General features: G+C 37.7%; 1 protein-coding gene across 1 annotated transcript; it reads left to right on the top strand.

Moving 5' to 3' along the window:
- The first annotated feature begins 1,194 nt into the window (after window positions 1-1,194).
- ETFDH (electron transfer flavoprotein dehydrogenase) lies at window positions 1,195-19,635 on the top strand. The gene is made up of 13 exons (XM_070949080.1): window positions 1,195-1,445; window positions 5,457-5,603; window positions 8,876-9,105; window positions 9,487-9,568; window positions 10,767-10,885; window positions 11,061-11,138; window positions 11,653-11,799; window positions 12,216-12,356; window positions 15,390-15,533; window positions 15,735-15,903; window positions 16,788-16,970; window positions 18,380-18,601; window positions 18,762-19,635. The coding sequence occupies exons 1-13, from the start codon at window positions 1,412-1,414 to the stop codon at window positions 18,923-18,925; spliced, it is 1,860 nt and encodes a 619-aa protein (XP_070805181.1). The 5' UTR covers window positions 1,195-1,411; the 3' UTR covers window positions 18,926-19,635.
- Window positions 19,636-19,644: the final 9 nt, after the last annotated feature.

Raw genomic sequence — 19,644 nt, 5'->3', positions numbered from 1 at the left:
TATACAAAGTCAGCTTATTGCCCCCACAACTGGGTCCTCAATTTACCTACCTTAGAAAGGATGGAAGGCTGAGTCAACCTTGAGCCTTGGCGAGATTCGAACCCTGCAGTAATTGCAGGCAGCTGGTCTTAATAACCAGCTTAATAACAGGGTGCCTTAAACCCCTGTACTAACAAGGCTCTTGAAAGAGCATAAGCCAATGCAGTATTTTTTTATCATCATAATGCAACTGTAGTTGCATTAAATTATCAAATGCCACGTAGGGCAATTGACTTGCTTGTAACCCTGAGCAAGGATTCCTTTGCCTACAACTTCAGTGTAACTCTATTGTAGGATAAAAGCAGATTATACGCTTATTTACAATATAGTTTCTTCATATTTCAGTCAGGTAAGAGATAAACAAAACATTAAAGATCAAGCATTGACCTCAAAATAAGAACATGCTTTTTTTACACAGAAGGAAAGTACTGTATTCTGTCAGGGTTGACTTTAATCTGGCATAATGCATTTGGACCGAGCGCTCGGGACACAAAAATACATTGCTCTTATTTTGTTCAAATGTTATTAATTTACTTAAAAATTCTAATTAAAAAAAAAGCCGCACGTGGGCAGTTCAGAATCACGCCCCCATTCTAGCTGAGGACATTGCCAACAACCTGCCCAGTGACGTCCAGTGCAACTGAAGTGTCCCTCCTACGGATAAACGCTGCGCAAAATTACAAAGAAGGGGTAGACCAAATCCCAGCGCGCTCCAACCAATCAACGCTCACTGCAGCATTTTTACACCCGCCTCGGCCTCCGCAGTGCGCCTTTAAAGATAATAATAAAAAAAAAACCTTATGAAATGATGAGGCTGTGCCTCGGTCTGAACGCTCGTTAAAAACTCCAAACACTTCTGACAACGTGCTCCTAAGCTCTGAGCAGGTTCACTACTCTCGGGACTAAAATGGAAAGCTGGTCCTATTGCACTAAATAAAAATAAAAAGCAACCTTATGTTACCAGCTGTATAGCTCGTTCTTTCGGAGTTTTTTTGGGTGACCATGATCCGAGGCACTTACGAACTACTCCTCCCAGAAAGCGCTTCACGGTTTTTCTTGTAAGCGCCAGGAAGGCCCGTCCTGCGGGGCATGCTGGGAAGGGTAGTTTAATGGATGTATTCTTTGCTCTGTGTGGCACTTCCATTTTCCGAGCTGTGTGGCGAGCGCCGCGATTTCGACGTGAATATGGGGGCGTGTATGTTGCTTTAGCCGAAGAAGTGAGGGAAAATGGAAGCCCGGTTGTGATTTTCCCTTGAGCTGTGGACACACACGAGATAAAGTCCTTAAAGGCAATAGGAAGGAGTCTCTTGGAAATCCCAGAGGGAGAACTGCTGCTTCTTTGGTTTGTCTGAAGGTACCTTCACTCAGCACCATGCTGCTTCCCACCTGCGGGCTTTCACGTCAAGGTGAAACAATCTTTTCGATCTGTTTTCTGAATAGTGGCAATAATGGTTTTGAAACTTTCCCCCCTGCTGTGATTTTGGCAATTTTTTTTTAATTCAGGGCGATATAACTTTAAAAAGAATATAAACTCTTTCTCTTATTCTCTCTCCCCCCCCCCTTATTAACGAATATCGTTTAATTCACATAAAATCGTTGTGCCCGTTGAAGGTAGGTTTGCTCGGGAGAAAGGAGGAGGAAGGGAAGTTCTCAGCTACAGAGCGCAGTTCTCGACTCCCGCTGAAAGTGAGAATCAAGGCTAGAAATAGAGAGACAAAACCCAATGTTTTTTCCTCCAGATAAGATGTGCAGTTTTTATTTGGGCTACGTTCCTTGTTATATCTGTGTAGGGTTCCAGTTTGGTACAACTCCCGATCACCAAAATATTCTCTGGAGAAATAGTTGACAGTTGTCGGTGGAAAAAAAGGCAAACTGGTATGCAACAGTAAATGTGGATAGATAAAATGTATAAAATGAATAAATATTAATGTACAAGTCGTACTCAGACTTGTGAGCATAATTGGGGTTTTGATTCAAATGGCATCAAACAACATGGAAAAGTTCTGATCTTGGGAGACCAAAATTCATCGGGAATAATTAAACAATTGGTGAAAAAAATGACAGTCATCTGGGGATGGGGCGTGGGTGGCCATCAGAAAGGATTTCTCTGAAAAGATTCTCACAAACCTCAAGTTTCTTTTTCCTTTCCCCCCTATTGGTCAGAAATAAAACCAGGGCAAAGGTTACTGGCTTACAAAATAATGTAGTTTTGTTTGAACACAGCTCAGTCTTCTTGTGGAACAACATATTTATTTATTTATTTATTTATTCAATTTTTATACCGCCCTTCTCCCGAAGGACTCAGGGCGGTGAACAGTTAAAATAACATACATATAAAATGTGAATATAAGATGATTAAGCCAATTTGGTTCATCAGTTAAGAATCTTCAGCATAAAGACTTAGAACAATTAGAAGAGATTTATGCCAGCCTGGCTTGGTGAAATAGAAAGGTCTTAAGTGCATGACGGAAAGTACGAAGATTTTGGATTATTTGTATCCCTGGGGGTAACCTGTTCCAAAGGGTAGGTGGCCCCACAGAAAAGTCTCTTTCTCTGGGAACCACCAGTCGACATTGCTTTAGTTTATTTATAAATAAATAAATAAATAAATAATAAATAGTGACGGCACCCTGAGGAGGCCCACCCTGTGGGAGCGTGCTGGTTGGTGGGAGGTTATTGGTTGCAGAAGGCGGTCTATATTAGCAGATCCTATGCATTCATAATAATGTAAACATGGTGAATGAATTGCAAAACAGAAACTTGCATTAAAGGTAGTAAACATGAAACTTGAACATGCTAGTGAGAAGAATCTGTTTGGAGGAACTCCAAGATGATAGCCTTTCTATTCTCAAATTCTTCTGATTCCAGTTCAAACTACTTCATACTATTTGGTTTAGTTCAGATCCTTTTTAGAAATAAGAGCATTGTAGATTAGGACATGCAGGGAATATCTAACCAATCACTATCCCTTTTTGCACAACAGCTGAATACAGAGAATTGACAGCTAGTCCTTGCTTGGCTGCTTCCCAGTTATTTATTGTTATTCCTTCCTGCAGATTTCCTTGTGTGTCATCTGCTGTTCTGCTGTTCAGGCTTTCTTGGTGCCATTCCCTCAAATTTACTTTTATCCCCTTCAAAGTTATTGATCCTGGCATGCCCAGGCCAAGCTAACACAGCTCAACTTCTTTTTCTTTTCTTTTCAGCAAAGAAAAAGAAGTTGAGAGGTAGGCAAACTAAAGCTCTCCTCTGATGATAAGAGAAATGCTCCTTAGAGTAGTTATTTGGCCAGCTGCACTCTCTTTTTGCCGTCCATCAAATAATAAAATACGGGATATGATCACTTTTGCAAGCTACTAGCTGCATCCTCTGGTTGGTGGGGATGGAATGTAGTCATTACTCTTCTAGGTAATTACAAGGCAAGACAGTGCACAGTCTGAGGGCTATTTACAACCCATGAGTTTCTTTTGGACACTTGGCAACTGACATGTATTTACAATGATTGCAGCATCCCAGAGTGATGTGATCACCATTTATGACCTTCCCAGCCAGCCTCTGACAAGCAAAGTCAATGGTAGAAGGTGGAGTCGCTTAACAACTATGTGATTCACTTAACAGCAGTGATTCATTTAACAGTTATGGCAAAAAAGTTGTAAAATCAGGTGTGATTTACCAGTTGCCTTACTTAGCAACAGAAATTCTAAGCCCTATTGTGGTTTTATGTCGAAGATTTCCTGTAGTTGTAAGCCACCCAGTCTATAAAGTTAAATAATTGTCCAAAAACAGAAAATGGCTGTCATAGCTGATATCAACAATTAATCTAGCTGCCTCAGTGGAGTACTTGATATAGGGTTTCTGACAAAAAAGCAACATATAGCATTGTTATCAAAATGAAAAGTATCAGTCATTACTACTACTAATGCTACTTTATGATGCAGAATCTTTAACTTTGCTTCAAAATATTTTGGAAGTTTCAAGTTTTCCAAATGTATTAACAAATAATAGAGATTTCAATCTATGACAAAATACTAAACGAAACAAAGAATGGTACTGCAACCAATCCAGGGTACTAGAAGAAATTCAGAAGTGTTGGTACACATGTGCTGCATGGTATCTTTAGTTAATCTGAAAAACACACTCTTTAGAATAGAATAGAATTCTTTATTGGCCAAGTGTGATTGGACACACAAGGAATTTGTCTTGGTGCATACGCTGTCGGTGTACATAAAAGAAAAGATACATTCATCAAGAATCATAAGGTACAACACTTAATGACAGTCATAGGGAAACAGTCAATATAAATCTTGAAGATACGAGCAACAAGGTTATAGTCATCCAGTCATACAGTCATAAGTGGGAGGAGATGGGTGATAGGAACAATGAGAAGATTAATAGTAATAGCTTAGAAAGTACAGCATTCAGCTGCAAAGAAAATTGGCTGAAGCATGAGGAAGGTTGGCAAAACATAGATTCAAACTACCATGTTTCCCCAAAATAAGACATCCCCTGATAATAAGCCCAATCGGGCTTTTGAGCGCATGACAATAACGCCAAGCACGTATTTCAGGGTTCAAAAAATATAAGACAGGTCTTATATCGGGGAAACATGGTAATAGAAATGAAACAATCACACTTGGCCAATAAAGAATTCTATTCTAAACAACAGGCCATAAAAAACAAAAATGAAAAAATAGGCTAGATCAGTGATGAAATCCAATTTTTTTTACTAACAGTTCTGTGGGTGTGGCTTGGTGGGCGTGGCAGGAGAAGGATGCTGCAAAATCTCCATTCCCACCCCATTCCTGGGGGGAGGATATTGCAAAATCTCCATTTCCACCCCACTCTGGGCCCAGCCAGAGATGGCATTTGCCGGTTCTCCGAACAACTCAAAATTTCTGCTACTGGTTTTCCAGAACCTGCCAGAACCTGCTGGATTTCACCCCTGGGCTTGATGCAAACCCATAGCACCTACAGCCCTTTACTGATGACATTGTGAGTCATTTACCAGATACAAACTAAGGGCCTCAAGAACAAATCCAACGGTTCACTGTAATAAGCAACATAAGCAATGTAGCAGTTCTTTTTTCTTTACAATATACATTTTAAAGAGTATGCTACAGTAGATGCTATCTAGAGGTCAATTATAGAATAGAAATCAATGAATTATAGAATGAGATACAGGTTTAATGTTCAGTATGATACCATTGCTTAACCAGCAGTATCAGAAGTGAGACTGTAAACTTCTCATGCTCATGTGATATTTTACTTAATGACCAGGTTGTTTAAGGACTGGTGATTGCCAAAAGAAGACAACATGTATACTTTCTCATATAAGAGTGAAGTGTTCAAGCACTTATCCAATCTAAACAAACATTAAAATAAAATTTATTTACAAAATAAGTGTTGTTGTTTTATTCCAGCACTTCATCTTCTGTATGCCTGTAAGTCTGCAAGAAAAGACAGTCTTCTACCTTTATGTGCAGCAAGATGGACTTCTGGTTCCACAGTTCCTCGTATCACCACTCACTATACTATTTACCCCCGAGAGAAAGACAAACGGTGGGAAGGTAAGTGGCAATGTTTTAAATAATACATATATACTTTTTCCATAATCAAAGAATAGCCTAGAAGTGGAAAGAGTAAATTGTGTTTAACAAATAAATTACACAACATATGTGAAGTATGTAATTTATGGCTAATTATAAAGGTTGTCCTCAACTTACAACCACAGTTGGGACTGAAACTTCTGCCATTAAGCAATTTGATCATTAATTTAATTTAATTTAATTTAATAATTTAATAATTTAATTTAATTTAATTTAATTTAATTTAATTTAATTTAATTTAATTTAATTTAATTTAATTTCCAATTTATATACCGCCCTTCTCCCTGAGGACTCAGGGCGGTGTACAGCCAAGATAAAAAACATAGAATACAAATATTAAAAAACATTTAAAAATATATATAAATTTTGGCCCGAAAGTTAAGAAATCACAGACTGATTAAAAGAATTTAAAATTTCTTCTTAAGCCAACCCGGCTTGCTGAAAAAGATGAGTTTTAAGGGAACGACGGAAGGCATTGAGGTCATGGATTCTCCTTATCTCCAGGGGCAACTGATTCCAGAGGGTGGGAGCCCCCACCGAGAAGGCCCTCCCCCTGGGGGTCACCAGCCTACATTGTTTGGCTGATGGCACCCTGAGGAGGCCCTCTCTGTGGGAGCGCACGGGTCGATGGGAGGTCATCGGTAGCAGCAGGCGGTCTCGCAGATAGCTAGGCCCTATGCCATGGAGCGCTTTAAAGGTGATAACCAACACCTTGAAGCGCACCCGGAAGACCACCGGGAGCCAGTGCAGCTCACGCAGGAGCGGTGTTACATGGGAGCGCCATGTTGTTCCCATCACTACCCGCGCTGCTGCATTCTGGACCAGCTGGAGCCTCCGGGTGCTCTTCAAGGGGAGCCCCATTTAGAGAGCATTGCAGTAGTCAAGGCGAGAAGTGACGAGGGCGTGAGTGACTGTGCACAAGGAATCCCGATCGAGAAAGGGCCGCAAGTGGCGAATCAGGCGAACCTGATAAAAGGTCCCCCTGGTAACAGCCGTCAGATGTTCCTTCAAAGACAGCTGCCTATCCAGGAGGACTCCCAGATTGCGAGCCCTTTCAGTGGGGGCCAAAGACTCGCCCCCAATAGTCAGTGATGGAGTCAACTGACTATATCGGGATGCCGGGAGCCACAACCACTCAGTCTTGGAAGGGTTGAGCTTGAGCCTGTTCCTCCCCATCCAGATCCGCACAGACTCCAGGCACTGGGACATCACTTCAAGGGCATCATTGGGGTGGCCTGGGGTGGAGATGTACAGCTGGGTGTCATCAGCGTACTGATGGTATCTCACCCCAAAGCCATGGATGATCTCACCCAGCGGCTTCACATAAATGTTGAACAGAAGGGGCGAGAGGACCGATCCCTGCGGCACTCCACAGATGAGAGGCCTCGAGGGCGACCTCTGCCCCCCTGCCAACACAAACTGCGACCAGTCGGAGAGAAAGGAGGAGAATCACCGCAACACAGTGCCTCCCACCCCCAACTCTTCCAGCCGGTGCAGCATGATACCATGGTCGATGGTATCAAAAGCCGCTGAGAGATCTAATAGGACCAGAACAGAGGAACAACCCCTGTCCCGAGCCCTCCAGAGATCATCCACCAACGCGACCAATGCCGTTTCCGTGCTGTGCCCACACCTGAAACCCAACTGGAACGGATCTAGATAGGATGTTTCCTCCAGGAATTGCGGAAACTGTTGGGTGACCACACTCTCAACAACCTTCGCAATGAAGCGAAGGTTGGAGAAAGGACGATAGTTAGCCAATATTGCCGGATCCAGGGACGGCTTCTTGAGGAGAGGCCTCACCACCGCCTCTTTCAGGGCAGCGGGGAAGTGACCCTCACTCAACAAAGCATTAATGACGCCCTGGAGCCAGCCTCGTGTAACCTCCCGGGAATCCAGTACCCACCAGGAGGGACACGGGTCCAGTAAACATGTGGCCGCACTAAGTCTCCCCAAAATCCTGTCCACATCATCGGGAGTCACAGCATCAAACTCCTCCCAGATAACATTCTCAAGACTGTTCCTCGTCACCCTGCCCTGATCTACCCAGTCAGAGTCCAAATCCCCCCAGATCTGAGCGATTTTGTCATACAGGTATTGTCCGAAATCCTCCGTCCTGCCTTCTAAGGGATCCTCCCACACTCCCAGATGGAGCAGGGAGCGGGTCACCCTAAACAGGGTGGCCGGACGATTCCCTGATGACGCAATAGAGGCGGAAAAGTAGTTAGACTTTGCCGTCTTTATCGCCACTAGGTAGGCCTTAATATGCGACCTTACCAGTGTTCGGTCAGATTCAGCGAGACTGGCCCTCCATTAATTGAATCACACCCAATTTTATGACCTGGTTGCTGTGGTTGTTATGTGAATAACCGCTGATGTTAAGTGAATCATGTGGTGGTTAATCAAATCCAGGTTCCTCCACTGAGGAAGTTTGCTTGTTAGTAGCCCCCTGGGAAAGTTATGAATGTCAATCATATGACCCCCGGATTCTCAATAAATATCTTCTGGTTGCTAAATGCTCAAATTTTGATTATGTGACTGTGAGGATCCTGTGCCGGTAGTAAATGCAGGAACAGATCATAAGTCACTTTTTGTAGCACCATCATAACTTTAAACAGTTATTAAACAAATGTTTGTAACTTGAGGACTACCTTTATTTTGGGAGGATATCCTATATATCTGTAGTAAATATGTAACAATATCTTTGCATTAATTTATTAATAACTTGTCTTTATTTTTGACATACAGGGAATAAAAATCCAATATGATATTTTTCTAAGTAGATAAGGCAGAAAACATTTACAGTAATTAGTGTGTCACTGTGACTATGAAAGTAAATGTAGGCTTGCAGAAATGTAAATCTATTTTGTTTGAAGTTGTATTGTGGACTCTGTAATTATGAATCTTAATAGCCTTTAAGTTATTGTCCTAGATCCCTCCAGCAACATGTTTTATGGTCTGTAAATGATTTATTTTTACATTCAACATAAACCAAGCTTTTAGAACCTACACAGTACTCTGTAAATTTTGCTAAATTGAGCAGGACAATTGTAATAGATAGAGGTAGCCACTTAATAATTCTCCAGCAAGACAAGACAAAAAAGTTCTGGTATGCATCTATCTTCTTTTAGTTCATTGCATGAATTTGCTATTAATGTCTTAGATCAAGGAGAATGGAACAATTGATTTTAATTTAACACCATGTCTGATGATTTTATTTTCCTCTATGAAAGGGATAAGCATGGAAAGATTTGCAGAAGAAGCTGATGTTGTTATAGTTGGAGCAGGTCCTGCAGGACTTTCTGCAGCTATTCGACTCAAGCAGTTAGCTAGCGAGCATGGCAAAGAAATCCGTGTATGCCTGGTGGAGAAGGCTGCTCAGATTGGTGCACATACCCTCTCTGGAGCTTGTCTTGAGCCTCGTGCCTTGGAGGAACTTTTTCCAGATTGGAAAGAACGAGGAGTAAGTCCACTTGTTCTAGTTCATCTCTATTTAATATTATTTACAAAACAGATTAATGATTTGAAGGTTATTAGATTAATATATTTTGAATACTGAGAATAAGTAAGTATTTGAGAATAATTATCAGTGCAATTCAAATAACAATATTTTTTTAGCTAACTACCTTCAGTAGTAGATCTTCAGTGGTAGCATAAAAATGACTTTTTAGCTTGATATCTTCCTGTTTGTTCATACAGGAGGTGCATTTTTATATTCCATAACTTTTTATTTTAAACAAAATATGAAATAAATAATATCTGTAATGATCAAAATATTTAAATGATTTTAAAGAAGTTGAATATTTCTTCATTAAAACCATGATATTTCATTTCTTTTCCTAAGGCTCCGCTACATACTTCTGTAACAGAAGACAAATTTGGAATCTTAACAAAGAACTATAGAATTCCAGTTCCCATTCTTCCAGGTAGTGTTGAATACGAAACTATTTTAACGCAAATTGACTTTTTGAATTGGGATGTAAAATATTCCTCTGAATTCTTCCTTTACTCAAGAAAATAGTACCGCTAGTTCTGGATTTATGACCATAATTGAGCCCAATTTCTGTTGCTAAGTAAGACATTTGTTAAGTGAGTTTTGCCCTATTTTATGAGCTTTCTTGCCACAGTTATTAAGTGAATCACTGCAGTTGTTAAGTGAGTAACACAGTTGTGAAGTGAATCTGGTTTTCCCATTGACTTTGTTCATCAGAAGTTGCAAAAGGTGATCATATGAATTTAGGACATGCAACCGTCACAAATATGAGTCATTTGCCAAGCACCTGGATTTTGGTAATGTGATGGTGGGCTGCTGCAACAGACTTGTGAAAAACAATCATAAATCACTTTTTTCAGTGCTATTGTAAGTTTGAATGGTCACCAGAAGAACTGTTGTAAGTTGAGGACTATCCGCAATGTGTTTATATTGACAGTGTTATATTACTATATTTATAAAACACTAATGAAGACAATTCGCCAATCTACTTGACATTTCTAGCATATCAGAATTTTTCTCAGGTGACAAGGTGGATGTTTTTTCAACATAAATATCTCAGTTTAGAGCAAAGAATTTACTACAGGTAGTGCTTGCTTACCAATGGTAATTGGAACTGGGAACTCCATCATCAAGTGACGTAATTGCAAAATCATGTGACTGCACTGACTTGAGAACAGCAGTTCTGGCAGTCCCAGTTCACACTGGGCAAACCCCATGCAGCTGCAGAATCCCATGGTCATATGATCCCCATTTGCAACCTTCTGCAGCTTCCCCAGTGTCCCATGTTGCGAAACAGTGCAACATTATAATTGCGAGCTGTGTGCCAAGTGCCCTCATGTGACTGCAGGGTGTGACAACCGCAATTACAAGAACGAGTTGTAAGTACCTCTCATTCGGTGCAGTCATTACTTCGAATGGTTGCTGAATGAGTGGTTGTTAAATGAGAACTACCTAGAATACTTTTGCATGACAACTTTGTGAACTAATGTGCATGGCTGTTTATTCAGTTGTATAATTAAACCATAAACAATGACTGCTTGTCATCTCAAATGGCAAAAGATAAATTTTAAACTAATTTGCTATTATATTAAATAATAAAAGCATTTCTGATGTATTTTTTTCTTAACTAGGCCTTCCCATGGTTAATCATGGGAATTACATAGTTCGTCTAGGACATTTTGTGAGCTGGTTGGGTGAACAAGCAGAAGCACTTGGTGTTGAAGTCTATCCAGGCTATGCTGCAGCTGAGGTAGTAATGTATTTTATATACAGATATGAAATTACTTGAACTTGCAGTACATTTCATATATTATCTGAAATGAATCAGTAGTTTGTATTATTTGAAGAATAAAGAGTTCTGCTGAATCTTCGCAAATCAACAATTATAATTATGTTGGAATTATATGTATTTGACCTTATTATAGGTTCTTTTCAATGAGGATGGAAGCGTGAAAGGAATTGCCACAAATGATGTTGGCATCCAAAAAGATGGTGCACCTAAGGTAAATGTTAAATTTCTTATTAACACATTTACTGTAACACATGTGCTTGATATCATTTGAATTTTGTAAAAAGTGATTAGGTATTATTGTAAAAAGTTATTTGAATATTTAAAAAAGTTATTAATACAAAGTTTGTAGAGCAGCTTTAGGCCTTTTAATTTAATATTGGCTTTAAACCATGACAGTAAATATCAAGTGCCAGAGATCAGCAAATTCATTGCTGATTTTATGTGTTTGTTGTTTTAGGATATCCACTTGATTTGCCCAAAATACAAACCTCAAGTCAAAGCCCAGTAATTCATAAAATACTTCTATTATTATTGAGTGGATATTTTGGAATCCATTTCATTCTGATAATGATCATCCACAAACTTGCTGCAGTGACTGATTTTTCTGGAGCAATATGGAAAACTGTGTGCGGCACAAAGAAAACATGTCACAGAAATGTGTATTTATGACTATACATAAAATTAAAATATACTATATAATAATATTATATGTTTTATTGTTATAGGGTACTTTTGAGAGAGGTTTAGAGTTGCATGCCAAAATTACAATGTTTGCAGAAGGTTGTCATGGTCATCTTGCAAAACAATTGTACAACAAATATAATCTGAGGGAGAATTGCCAACCCCAGACTTATGGCATTGGACTTAAAGAGGTATGCTATATTATACACCTTTCTTGTAACCATAATTCTTGTTCTATTAATCTTGCAGATGTAATGTTTAGTACATAAGGAAGTATTTTTCTTTAGGTGAAACTGTTTAGTACTTTGCTAGTTCAAGATAATATTGAAATATATGATAATAACATATTTCCTATTTGCACATTTCCTACTTGATCACAACTTCCACATTTATCAAATTCCTGTATCTTATTTGATAGCTCACTTTAAAGTGAATGCATTGTGGTTTCAAACACAAAACTTTTATTTAAAATTTTATAAAACTCAAGGTTGCTTTCTCCCCCCCACTAATCTCAATTTTTCATTATGCAAAATTGTCAGTGGTGTACTTTTCAGTGCTGTACTTAGCAGTATATTACGAACTTCATAATATAATTTTGATATTCTAGCTGTGGCTTATTGATGAAAATAAATGGAAACCAGGAAAAGTGGAGCACACTGTTGGCTGGCCTTTGGACAGACATACATATGGAGGATCATTTCTTTATCATCTAAATGAGGGTGAACCGTTAGTAGCTGTTGGATTTGTAGTAAGTATTCTATATTTGTTGTAAATTAATGTCTAAATAAAACTAGTTTCTTTGCAAACCGAAGCAAGATGTTCTAAATAAAAGCATTTGGGTCTGTAACGCGCAACTCATTTTATTCAGTATTATGCTTTAAATATATTTAAATGTCTGACTCATGATTGTTCAGTATAGATGTTTATTACATGAGGAAATATTTTTTTCTTCAATGAAACTTCAGTTCCAAGGTACAGCCTTCATTTTAAGCATTTCAGTTTCTAAGTAGACATTTTGGTTGTTCCTAAACTAGGAACCATGGTTTACACATCAGAAGTCTATGTTACTGTAGTATCGCAAATAGAAATCAACCAGTCACTGTTACCATGATTTATTTATTTATTTATTTATTTAATTATTTTGTCAACAAGTACAAGGAAACAAGTATCAGTATAGACATAGACACATTAAAAAAATGGCACAAATAAATGGATATAAATAAGCAAAACATAGCCATAAACACATAAAATGAGTACATATAAATGAGGACAATAGGACAGGGACAGTAGGCACGCTGGTGCGCTTATGCATGCCCCCTTAGGGACCTCTTAAGAAACGTGTAAGGTTCACGGTAGACAGTTTAAGGTAAAAGGTATGGGGGTTAGAGAAACTAACAACAGGATCAGGTAGAGTTCCAGACATTTACTGCTCTATTGCCAAAGTTGTATTTTCTGCAATCAAGATTAAAGCGGATTACATTTAGTTTGTATCTATTGATAGCCCTTGTGTTATTGCGGTTGAAGTTAAAATAGTCATTAACAGGTAGGACGTTATGGTAGATAATCTTGTGTACTAAGCTTAGGTCGGAATGTAGATGGCGTAGTTCAAGGTTATCCAGGCCTAAAATTTCAAGCCTGGTGGTATAAGGAATTTTATTGCAAGCAGAGGAGTTGAGTACTCTTCTTGTAAAATACCTCTGGACCCTCTCTAATGTATTAATGTCCAAACATAGTGTGGGTTCCAGGCAGGTGAGCAGTATTCAAGGATAGGTCTGGCAAAGGTTTTGTATGCCTAGTTAGTAGTGTAGTGTTACGAAAGAGAAAACTTCATAAAATAAGATTGACAACTATTAATGCCTTTTTAGCAGTTATTACAATGAGCTCTGGGGCTTAGATCTTTTGAAATGAGTACTGCTAGGTCTTTGACAGAGTGTGGATCAACTTTTAGATGGTTTCCGCCCAGCTTGTATTTGATGTTCTGATTTTTATTGCCAATGTGCAGGACTGAGCATTTGTTAGCAGAGATTTGGAATTGCCAATTGTTTGGCCATTCAGATACATAATCTACGTTGTTTTGTAGGGTAGAATTGTCTGTGGTGTTAAATAGTTCTACATCGTCCGCAAAGAGGACGCAGCTGCTTATAATATGATCACAAAGGTCGTTTATATAAAGCAGAAAGTGTTGGTCCTAGAACGCTGTCTTGGGGAACACCACTGTTAACTGGTGCAGGGTTTGATATAGCGTTTCCAATTTTAATTACTTGTTCCCTGTTTGATAGGAATGTAGCTATCCACTTGTGCAAAGATCCAGCAATGCCATAAGAATTTAGTTTTAACAGAAGTTTGTCATGTACCACTGAATCAAAGGCTTTGCAGAAGTCTTATGTAGATTGCATCTATTGCTTTGCCCTGATCAAATTGAGATCCAAATGTTTTTGCAGTGTATCAGTTGCAGATTACATGACAAATTTTCCTGAAACCAAATTGCTTATCAGAGAGTAGGTTATTTGTCGCTAAGTGGAGGATATTGGATTGGTTTATGATGAATTCCATGACTACAGGTGATGCAACAAAGGGAGATTGGTCTATAGTTCTCAACAAAGCCTGGGTCACCTTTTTTGAAGATAGGTATGACTGTTGCTAACAACCGTATGTCAGGCAAGGAGCTCATTCTAAAAGATACTTCATAGATGATGCTCAGCGGTTTAGCTATGATGATGTGGTTCACACAACACACTTAAGACACAATGTAATGTGAGTTTAGGTTTAGTTATTGTGATTTGTAAACCATGTTGTAATATGCTGTTTGAACACTTTCCCTTCATAAAAGTTTTTCTTTCTTTTGGATATACATATAACTATTTCAGTCCAGTTGACTTTCTTCTCAGAAACAAATTATATTGTGAAAATATATTGCATGTTAAATTATATTCATCATAACTTACCTTGCAGTATTGAAATGTTTTAAATTGAATAAAACTTAAAATATGTTGACATAGATTTTGAAAAATGACCAGAAATACAAGGTTCAGTTTGTCCTTGAAATCAGCTGCATATGAGAGGCCTTAATGGATGAGCCATCAAATGATACCTGATTTTTTCTTTTTTTAAGTTTTATTAATAATACAAAATTTAAAAAAAATTGGACACAGATATGACATCACTGGTTCCAAACATCTTCTATTACTTTACAATAATATTAGTTCTCATATAAACATATAGTTCTTAAACATACATTTATCTATAATAACATCTATATTTTTAATACTACATTTGTCTTGGCTACCCTCTTGTTATCTATCCAATCATAAAATTGTTCCCAGATTTTGTAGTATTTAGTTTCACTTTTATCCTTGAGTTCCAAAGTGAGTCTGTCCATTTCTGCACAGAAAGATCTTCAGTTGGAATATCTTTCACTTTCCATTTTTGAGCAAAGGCTATTTGTGCCGCTGTGAGTATATGCAGTAATAAATAATTTGTATGTTTCTTATATTTTCTTTCTATAATTCCCAGTAAGAAAAATTCCGGTTTGACTTCTATATTTATGATACCTGATTTTCAAAGGCTAGATTCATTGTAAATTATGCATCATCATTATATGTCAACTTGTATTAATTATCAAAAGGTCAATGTGAGAATCACAAAAAATTCTATTGCTATAAAATGTATCTTTGTATCCCAAAGTGAGGTATGCATATTCATCAATTAATACAAGGATGTGTTCAAGTAATTTTTTGAATGAAACAGGTTTATTTTGGATTTTACTTGCATGTCTTTGTAGGTTGGTTTAGATTATCAAAACCCGTTTTTGAGCCCATTTAAGGAATTTCAGAGGTGGAAGCATCACCCTAGTGTTCAACCTACTTTTGAGGGAGGAAAGAGGATTGCTTATGGTGCCCGAGCTCTTAATGAAGGGGGTTATCAGGTAATAGTGATTTAAGGTTACTTTCTTGGATTTGGGGGGTGGGTGGGAAAACAAACTTGGTAATATACTAGTTGATCAAGATGTTAACTGCTTAAATTGACATACAGAAAAAAGTAAATTGTTTCAGTTCCAAAAATATTTAATATTATAAATGAATTGTTGCAAAATCCTCTTAATAGCATGTGTTTTTTTCATATTTAGTCCATACCCAAACTTACGTTTCCTGGTGGGCTTCTTATTGGATGTAGCCCAGGTTTCATGAATGTTCCCAAGATTAAAGGTACACACACTGCTATGAAAAGTGGAATGCTGGCTTCAGAAGCCATTTTCAATCAACTAATCAACGAAAATCTCCAATCAAAAACAATAGGTAAGAGGGCTATGATGAGACTATATGTACTTTTGGCAATTCAGGAAAGTCTACTTATCACTAGTTTATTGCTTTAATCTGTCTCATACTGCAGATATATAGAATTTAGGCGGTGCACTTAAAAGCAAATAAATTCAGATGTGAAAAAGTACACCATATGTAAGCCTTTTCCTTTTAAACATATGTGAGCATACCAATATTTTCAATACCCTGGGCTTTTGGATGCTGCTGCTAAATGCCAGGTCAGTCCATACTAAAGTCACGATCACCTCCTATTTGACTGTGGATGAGACGGCTGATCCAGCATGTATCACTGAACCTGCCTGGAGCCAGAGAGGGAGATGTGTCCATCTATGATTCATGTGTGATATCAACTGAAATGAGAGGGTCGTGGTAGCAGTTGTCATCAAAATTGTTTGGGAAGGTTCCAGGGGCACTGCCCCACAGATTATTACTGTGAAATTCTGTTCGTTAAATTGAGTTCTAGAGTTTATTTGGGATTGTTGTACTGTACTAGCCTCTATGCTATATAGCAATCTCCCTGCCTAAGCTCTTTGACTCCATGAACAGGTTGGCAGTGGAGTTCTCCAGAATTACAGTCCTGGGAGACTTCTGTCTTTTCTAGAGAGGTAGCTCAGGAGTTCATTGCATCATGATACCATAGTTATGACCCTGTCCTAGGTTACATTAGTATTATCCTAGTCTTTTTCCAATGTCCATTGTAGTTTAAGTTTACATTTTCCCAGAGTAAAAAGTTATAATATGAAAAAGTTGATCTCTATGAAAAAGAAAAACTACAGCACTAGGGGTTTTTTAAAGAAAAAATTGCAAAGCCTTTAATTAGTTGTTTATAATAATAATAATAATTAGTTGTTTATTCTTAGGCCTTCATGTGCCTGAATATGAAGAAAATCTGAAAAAATCATGGGTGTGGAAAGAGATATATGGAGTCAGGAATATTCGCCCCTCCTGTCATGGAATCTTGGGTGTATATGGAGGAATGATTTACACTGGTATTTTCTATTGGATACTAAGGGGATTTGAACCTTGGACTCTAAAGCATGGAGGTAAATTGATAAAACCTTTGCTTTGTTTTTTTTGTTTGTTTGTTTTTTTAAATTTGATTTATATGCCGCCCTTCTCCGGAGACTCAGGGCGGCTTACAATGCGCTAAGCAATAGCCTTCATTCTTTTGTATATTTATACAAAGTCAGCTTATTGCCCCCATAACTGGGTCCTCAATTTACCTACTTTAGAAAGGATGGAAGGCTGAGTCAACCTTGAGCCTTGGCGAGATTCGAACCTGCAGTAATTGCAGGCAGCTGGTCTTAATAACCAGCTTAATAACAGGGTGCCTTAGACCACTGTACTACCAAGGCTCTTGTCTTTTTGACATACAAGTTGATAATTTCTTTCAAAATTATTTTTTTAAAAAATTAATGAATTGGGCTCATAAGTGTTTGGTTTTGACCATCATGTTCCATATAGTCTGTGAGTCTGTAAGCCACCTATGATTCATAAACAGGGCATAAATATTAGAAGCATGGTGTCTGTGTATTCCTTCTAGTGCAATGACTGGCAATCATTGATAAATCTCCCTTTCATGAACTTTGCGTAGTTGTATCTAGAAAGACATTCATGCTTGTAATAATTATTATTCTATGTGATGAAAAGCTTTTAATGATTTGCATAAATAGAACCTGGATATTTTAATTTGGCAGATGTTTTAATTATTATGTTTAGCATGATATACAACGGCAGCCAATGCTAAATATAATGATTTACAAATCTGCATATAAAGTCTGACAAAGAATCGGTTCCAATGTGATTGTGCATGGGAAGGTAGAGAACATAAACATTTGTCCATGATTACTGTGACTAAAATCAAGCTGTCTTGGCTTTTTAAATGTACTATGAAAAAAGATGCTAGAAGGAAGAAAGCTGCCAGCCTGTTGTCAAAATGACTGTTCTGGGTATATCTAGGGCAGCCTGTTTCTACAGTTACATGCCATATCAGTATTCCAAATGAGTGTGGCAGTTGTTCCATAAAAAGAAAAATACTTCTAAATTGTTTATTGTTTTATTAATATCTAGCCCTGTTTTCTAAATGCAATCCCCCAACTTTTCATAGGAAGTTTCTCCCCAAAATTTTCATTACTTATTACTAGCCACATTTGTGGTAATTAAAAATATATTGTTTATGCATTTGATATTTTTTAGCCCAATGCAATTGGAAAAGTGTTTTTCCCAATGCAAAATATCTTTTTATTATCCAATATAAAAAGATCAAGTTGTTAAAATTATTCTTTATAGAGTATAGAATATCTCAAGTATGCCAAGTGTTCAAAGACAACAAAGCTATTTAAAATGGCATTTCTTTCAGCTCACTAAATGCTTTTTTATACTGTCACCCATGTGTACTAAACTTTTTCAGTTCTTTTTATCAGTTTTTTTCCCCATGCTGTTATTATTTCAGGAACAGATGCAAAACAGTTAAAGCCAGCCAAAGATTGTACACCTATTGAATATCCAAAACCCGATGGAAAAGTCAGTTTTGATTTGCTTTCATCAGTAGCTTTGAGTGGTACAAATCATGAACATGACCAGCCTCCTCATTTAACTTTGAAAGATGATAGTATTCCTGTCAACCATAACCTAGCTATATATGATGGACCTGAGCAGCGATTCTGCCCAGCAGGTAACTACCAATTTTGGGAGAAGCAAAGGATTTAAACAGACAACTTCACTCTGCTTTCTAATTGTCCTGACAAATAATATGATTTTTTTCCTCATTGATAAGAGGTTTTCTGATTGAGTTCTATTGTCTCTTGAACTAAAATTACATTTCTATTTTTCAGGAGTTTATGAATATGTTCCTGTGGAAAGTGGAGAAGGATTGCGGTTACAGATAAATGCTCAGAACTGTGTCCATTGTAAAACATGTGATATTAAAGATCCCAGCCAGAATATTAACTGGGTTGTACCAGAAGGTGGAGGAGGACCAGCTTATAATGGAATGTAGTTTAAATCCATTTTTTAAAATATGTGGGCAATGCTACAAAATGATACAGCTCGGGATTTGCTATTGTAAATGTTATGTGGTCTAAGGGGCCCATTCTCTATGAAGGCTAGAGTAATCTACAGGCCATATGTCCTCAGATCATGCTACAGTACTAAAGCTCAGCAGCAGAATGGATCTTGGATGATCTTTAATATTTCATTCAAATATAAAAATGGATGTTCTATTTTGACCTTTTCTATAAATTAAATTCCTACCCCCCCACCTCAAAAATTGATGCAAAAAAAAAAAAAAAAGTGCCACTATTTAACCTGTGGGGTTTATCATCAGTGGACACTTCTTAGAGGTCAGTGTTTTAAAGTGTTTACACTGTAACCAGGCTGAATAGAACTGGACACATCCTTTTTGAGGTTAGTGTTCGGCAGCCTGAATGTGTTGGTGCCTTAATTAGTAAATAGACAAGCTTTATTTGAATGTATTTTTTCTATTCAGAAAATACCTGGGTAAGACAAGTTTGAATACACCCTGATCTAATTTTATTCTGATTATTCTATATATTGTCATACTAATAATGGATGTAATCCAGAATACAGGATATTTATAATATCTGTAACTATTGTATTTTTCTTGATGGCTGTTTCAAGGGAAATACATCTTTCAAGACTAATCTGGAGAATATTTCAGTTATTTTACAAAAAAAAAAATGAATAGAGCAACACTAC

This window comes from Pituophis catenifer, unplaced genomic scaffold, assembly GCF_029215685.1.
Source record: "Pituophis catenifer annectens isolate HBS135680 unplaced genomic scaffold, rPitCat1.0.hap2 SCAF_8, whole genome shotgun sequence".
In the NCBI taxonomy this organism is placed as follows: Eukaryota; Metazoa; Chordata; class Lepidosauria; order Squamata; family Colubridae; genus Pituophis; species Pituophis catenifer.
This window is presented reverse-complemented; position numbering and strand designations above follow the sequence as displayed.